At 35.0% G+C, this 6,463-nt stretch overlaps 1 protein-coding gene across 3 annotated transcripts; it reads right to left on the bottom strand.

Moving 5' to 3' along the window:
• Positions 1-4,090: 4,090 nt before the first annotated feature.
• On the bottom strand, positions 4,091-6,261 carry LOC136225764 (ubiquitin C-terminal hydrolase 12-like). 3 transcript variants are annotated; one of them, XM_066013874.1, is made up of 7 exons: positions 6,165-6,261; positions 5,924-6,063; positions 5,722-5,851; positions 5,463-5,626; positions 4,895-5,177; positions 4,638-4,798; positions 4,091-4,548 (listed from the first exon to the last, which is right to left on the bottom strand). In XM_066013874.1, the coding sequence occupies exons 2-7, from the start codon at positions 6,045-6,047 to the stop codon at positions 4,385-4,387; spliced, it is 1,026 nt and encodes a 341-aa protein (XP_065869946.1). In that variant the 5' UTR covers positions 6,048-6,063; positions 6,165-6,261; the 3' UTR covers positions 4,091-4,384. The 3 variants fall into 3 exon arrangements, with proteins under 3 accessions (XP_065869946.1, XP_065869945.1, XP_065869947.1); XM_066013873.1 differs by having other exon boundaries at positions 4,093-4,548; positions 5,924-6,210; XM_066013875.1 differs by having other exon boundaries at positions 4,096-4,548; positions 4,895-5,030; positions 5,924-6,209.
• Between the last annotated feature and the right edge of the window lie 202 nt (positions 6,262-6,463).

Below are 6,463 nucleotides of genomic sequence, written 5' to 3'. Positions count from 1 at the left end.
TTAAAAGATCAGCAACTAATCCACGCTCCGCTTGGATGAAGGTATGATCCGGAGGAAATGGCACTTAAATGACTAGCAGCCAATCGACGCTCCGCTTGGATTCATTTAAAAGACCTTGCTTCTTACTCCAGCTTCCTCCTTATTTACAAATCTGACACTCTTTAATTACAACTCATGTCACTCCATATTTGCACTCATGCCACCCTTTTACCTTTACCCCGATTTACTCTATCTTTACATTTTTAATTAGTTATGTCATTTGCCCTTTATGTAATTTGGCAATTAGGTTTTTGAGATGCTATAAATACATCTCTTTCTATTGTAATCTTTAACTTTTTTATCAATCAAACTTATTATCTTCTTCATTGAAGCTTTGTTAAGGTTTTCACATTCATCAATGTGGGATCTTTGATTTCCTACGGATTTAGTCCGTAAAACCCGAGATTCACTCCTTGTTTAGCTAGAGAAGAACATCTTTGTTAGTTTATGATTAAAACTAACTATCCCGAATTAATCTACATCATTTGGTATCAGAGCCGAACGTTTTCCTAACGGAGACTTCTTTCTAGAATGGTTCTACCAAGTACATTTCAAAGATCCGAAGAAACCGCCAAGAAGCGATTGGAAAATCTCAAAGCCACCATGAGAAGCTTTGAAGAGACTTCTAGAGATGATTGCCGGGTGTGAAGCGAGCTAATGAGGAAGCTTATGGCATCTTGGGAGAGTCTCAAACTAGAATACCAAAAGGGCTCCCAACCAACCTCCTAAACTTCCAATTTCTCATATTAAGTTGTGGGTAGTCCTATTGATATGAAAGAATTGGTTGTTTGTGATGTTGAAGTGGGTTTAGATTCTTCTTGTGAATTTGTTGATAATGAAATTGTGGAGGAGGATTTAAATTCATTTGTGGATGAGGAGGAATGGGATGCTTATAAGTGAGAACATGGGGAAGGTTGAATTTGTATAGTAATATTGAGAAGACCTATGTAGCAAGGGATGCTCCCTAAGTGTGTGATAAAATGCCTTTTAAGCATAACCTTATTTGTATGCTTAAGGAAAATGAAGGTATTATTCTTGAGGAAAGGGAAAGTGACTTTGGGCTTGTTAATCTCTTCAAGGAGCATGATGAAATTAGTCTACGTGTGGATATGGTGATGAGGGAGATGTTGGTGGTTCTACCATGTTGGGTTGTAATATGTCTTTTGAGTCGGAAGACTTAGCACGTAAATTAGTCGATTCGAATTATAGGGAGAAGTGGAAGGAAACGAAAGGTCATGGGAAAAGATGGTTCATGGACGAAGAGGGAAATGAATTTGAGTACGATCATGAAGAAGAGGAGTTAGAAGAGGAGATTGATGAAGAGGATAACCAATCCATGAATAAGCTAGAAAAAAATGAGGAATATGATTATTATAAAGGCGAATTCGAGGATGAGGTTGAAGAGAGAGAGCACTCTTCCGAAGATGAAATATGTGAGGATGGTGAATTCTATCATCGTGCAAATGAATTTGATTATGGTGAAAATGGTAGAGCTTACTTGATGAGGATGAACATCAAAGAATTGAATGGAACCAATATGAGGCCGCTTATGAGGAAGACGAAGATGGGGTCTACTATGATGACAATGAGCGTTGGTACATAGAGTGGGATCAACACGGAGCTCCTTATGAAGATGAAGAAGATAGATTCCATTTGTGATGATGAGTTGGAGGATGTTGAACGGAGCTACAACAAAGATATTTATGAATATGATGTGCTGATCCCTTTGTAATGTGAGAATTAGTTCCAATGGAAAGTTACGGAACTATTTAAAAAATTTCTCTTAAAGTTGACTTTCTCTTATGACTTAAGATTTTTCACTTAGTCGTTTTAGCATAGCAGTGCTGAGTAAAGTCAGAGGCAGCTTTAGTTAATCTGTGACTAAGGCTGCTTCTAACGTTGAGTCGGGAGATAAGAAAGAATAATAATTAAAAGACAGTTGAAAAGTATAGCAATTAACCAATTGATAAGAAAGAACCAAAATACTTAGGTACTTAGAAGGCAATTGGGAAATTAAAAAAAAGTTAAATAATGCCTAGAGGGATTAAAAAGAAGCAAAACTTAAAATTCACAATCAAAAATGTTTTTGTTCATCTTCGCTTAGACGGTCTAGTCACAACGACTAAAAATCATTTAGGGTAAAAAAAAACGCCTAGAGGGATTAACAGAGAAAATCAAGACAGATTCTCGATTTTAAACGTCTAAAGGGACCTAAGAGATCCAAACCAAACAACCCGCCTTGGTTTTGAACTGTGCATATATTTTTTTTATGATTACTGCCCCACTAGGTTCTCCGTCCCTATCGAGGATCCATTCCAAAGAATTGAAATCTCCCCGAAAACCATTTCTATGAGATATGAATGCAAATTTTTTTTTTTTTCTTAAAATTAGAAAAAAAAACGAAAAATGCCATCTCTTCCCCGCATGAAACCAAACTTATTAATAAATTTAAGAATATATTCTTTAAATATTAATATTAATAGGTATTATCACTTCTCTCTCTCAATGTTTCTAGTATACCGATGTGAATTTTTGACATTATTTATAGAGAACCAAATTGACACGTCAAATTTTATATGATTATTATTTTTATTGTGTTCATATTATTTATAATTGTATAAAATATATAAATAACACATTACAATATAACCCGAATTGACACCACTAGATACTCTATCATATTTAAGCAACAAAGTTCCAAAACTCTAAACTAGAGTAAATACATAGAGCTGCAGTTCTGCTAATTGCATGCTTTTTTCACCTTTCATTCCCCTTGCAATATTGAAGCTAAAAGGTTGATTGAAAAATGAATTATGTTCTAGACCATACAACTTGTTATTGACAACTATGCCCCTAAAATCTTTGGGGAATTACAAATATATCCCTAATGTAGAAAATAATAAAAATTCGAGTCAACATTTCCAACTAGCAGCAATATTAGGCAATGTAATGGATTTCGTTACTTAGGCTAACATTGAGTCTATTTCGAAATGTTGAGCCCAAAATTTTACTATTTCCTATAATTATGTTTGTTAGAATCACTTTCAAGGAAAATTCTACAATGCTCTTCCCGGTCTATAAAAACAGACTAATGAAAAATGGCCATTGAGAAAATACAATGGAATAAAAAGGTAGAAAAATGGAAAGGATCAACAACAATGAGGCGTAATAGGTAGAAAAATACTGATTGTCCTTTTTCATTGGTCATGTCCATTTCGACAGAGACCAAGAAAACTCAGTAGCTTATATGCACAAACTGAAATATGAGCAGCTTCCATTGCCTAATTTAAATAATCTAAATGTAAAATCATGTAGAAATTCCTTAAATGCATCCAATTCAAGTATTTTCTTTGGCAAGATCAGAAATTGGTAACTTAATTTTGGCATTCCATCGGTGCTTATAAGTTACAAGCATTAAAACGTCTTAAATATGTAATTTCTAGATGCAAAAGCATATAATTAATACCAAAGAGTAATTGTTTTTTTTTGCTAAAAAAAGCTGGGATAAAGCCAAGAACAGGAGTCGGACATCCCAACTAGATCGGAATACCAAAGAGTAATTTATAAGTTATCAAGTTCTAACTTACATTAGATTCATCTTTTCCTCAACTCTCCAAAGAGTAAGAAAACCTGGAATATCAAGAGAAATCCTTGACCAATGTCAGCATAAGAATTTGTAGTTCAGCAATCATAATACCATCAGGATTTCATGCTATTCACCTAATGGCATATCAGACTCTGAAACAATAGAGAAAGTTCAAAATAGATCAAAGTTCCATGATATTCACCTAATAGCTCATGGTCTTTCGTTCCCTCCTGGGGTTGCACGGATGCAGCCATACCAATTATGATTGATTTACTTGGAGCAAACCTTCTTAAAGGTAAACACAACACAGGAAAGAATTAATTATAAGCTCCTCCTGTAATTAAATTGCATTTTTCTGGGTGTTCCGGATCAAATGCAGGTTTAAGAGGGTCAAGCATTGGAATATCAGTTATGATGTATATTTTTCTTCCATTGTTGGACATCCTGATTGTGAAAACTACATACGTTTTGGTGTAGTGGGAGGAGATCCTTTGCATTAGTTCATTCTTTTACTGCAATTTGCACTTTCACCGGAACATAGGCATGTATTATGTATACAATGGAGAAGTAAAAGAGCAAAGTAAATGAGAATTCCAACCAAAATATTGTTAATATAGTGCTAAAACATAATACAGTGCAGACAAATTACCCAAAACATTTCCAAGTTTGCACATCTAATCTAAGACCAAAAGAAATACTAAATTCCAATTCATAAATTTCTAACTCCTAAAGGTCAAAATACTTTCTAACTATAGAGTTTCAGGAGAAGTCCACGACCTTTGTTATCAAAGAAATTTTAAGTTCCAGAATAATAGCACCGTTGATTAGATATCCCTTAGTTACATCATTGAGTTTGTTGAGAGATATAAGATTAAAGAAGCCACAAGAGTAGTAGTCGTTAGGTGCAGAAAAGTAGTTAATAGCTGCAGAATATAAAACTAAAGTTAGAAAATTTGGAGTCTTTAACTACAAAAAACATTGTATTCAAATAGGTTAGTTCAATTCTATTTACCTGTTTTCTCATGATGTTCTCCATGGAGTTGATCTTTAACCCTTAGAACAAATTGAACAAACAGTGTATGTCCAGGATTAAGATCTTCCTCCAAACTTAAAAACAAGGACAAGCTTTTGTCTTTCTCTTCTAAATGCCCATTTGGGTAAAGAAATAAAGACCTGTAAATATGACATTAACAAGTTATCCAAAACTATTGTTCATATGTTAATGAAAGCTGATTTTTGAAGTAGACAAATAATGTAAATGTGACATACCATTTATAGCCACCAATAACAAACACCTCAGCAAATATTTCTTGTTTAAGCTCTGAAACTTTTTCAACATTCCAAGTGTAAGTGTTGTTAGAAAGGTCCTTGACAACAGAGGCAAGCTCTCCTTTGCTAATAGGTTCTACAACAAAAATCTCAGCACCAAATATGCAACAATCATCAACCAGGTATCCATTTGATGCATCATTGAAAACACTAAGTGCAAGTAACTGATCGAAACCAAATTCGGTTTTCGTCCCACGGAAACGACTCATCCTCCCCTTGGCATCTATCCAAATGATCAAAACAATTTCTATAGTTATTGGGCGAGCCTTGGCGCAACGGTAAAACGTTGTTGCCGTGTGACCAGAGGTCACGGGTTCGAGTCTTAGGAGCGGCCTCTTGCCAATTAAATTGGCAAGGGAAGGCTTGCCCCCAATACACCCTTGTGGTGGGACCCCTCCCCGGACCCTCGCTCAGCGGGGACGCGTAATGCGACCGGGCCGCCCTTTATTGTGCAAGGTTCAAGGATTAACACACACATAAACTTAGTACATATATATATATATAATACCTTGAACAGTCAAATACTTGTCATGAATTTGATTATAAACAAACAACTTGAAGTACACATTAACCTCCTTATGAAAAGGAATTGATTTTGATTTGGATAGTACCAAATAGAGAGAGATGTGCTTATTATCCTCATTTACTCCTTTGGGAAAAAGACGCAATTTCCTGCATAAAAAACAAATTTTAGTAGAATTAAAACAGAATATCAGATCAATAGCCAAAATGAAAGCAATAAAAAGGGGAAAGCTAAACTAAAGCACCATTTATATCCAGAAACTTCAAAATCAGATGATTCATATTTGTCAATCTCGGTAGATAGCAGAGAAGAGAAGTTATCGATCTTAAATAGGTAGTGAGCAGGTCGGACATCTCTTAATCCCCGTATCACTTCTGTTGAATATCCCCAAATCAAAAAAAAAAAAATCTCAGATTCAGTTTTTCATGTGTTGAGTATTTCCGTACCTGTTTGTTCGTCTTCCTGAGTAAGGTCAACAATGTGTTCTTCTTCATTAAGGTCAGCCATTTGTGTATCCTTTGCTCTTTTTGATTCTTCCAGAACTATCTCGCTGTTCTTTCTCTTCGCCATGTCCTAAACCCTTATTCTGGAATACAAAAAGGTAATTTTTACATAGAAATATATTTGGATTGGAGGGAAAATGGAAATAAATTGGCGGGATTAGTGGCAGCGCCATGGGCTGGTTACCGAGGATCTAATTTTCGAAAGTAGCACAAATTTTATCCCCAAATTTTATGACTCACCAGCAAGCTTAACGATACATCATCCTGAAAAAATGAAAAAGTTAATACGTTAGCTGATTACATTAGCCGTTAGCTGTTAGCTGATTATATTAGTTGATTTGATATAGACCGGTTTGGTAAAAATTAGCTGATTGATAATAGCGGTTTGTGCAAAAAGACGAATAAGGGCATTAATTTTGACGCAAGAAAAGAGGGAGTCTATCTATTAGGGTTAAAGAAGTCCATTAATTTTAATATTCCAAA

This window comes from Euphorbia lathyris, chromosome 4, assembly GCF_963576675.1.
Source record: "Euphorbia lathyris chromosome 4, ddEupLath1.1, whole genome shotgun sequence".
In the NCBI taxonomy this organism is placed as follows: Eukaryota; Viridiplantae; Streptophyta; class Magnoliopsida; order Malpighiales; family Euphorbiaceae; genus Euphorbia; species Euphorbia lathyris.
Note: the sequence above shows the minus strand (reverse complement) of the source record. Positions and strands in the feature narration are given on the sequence as shown.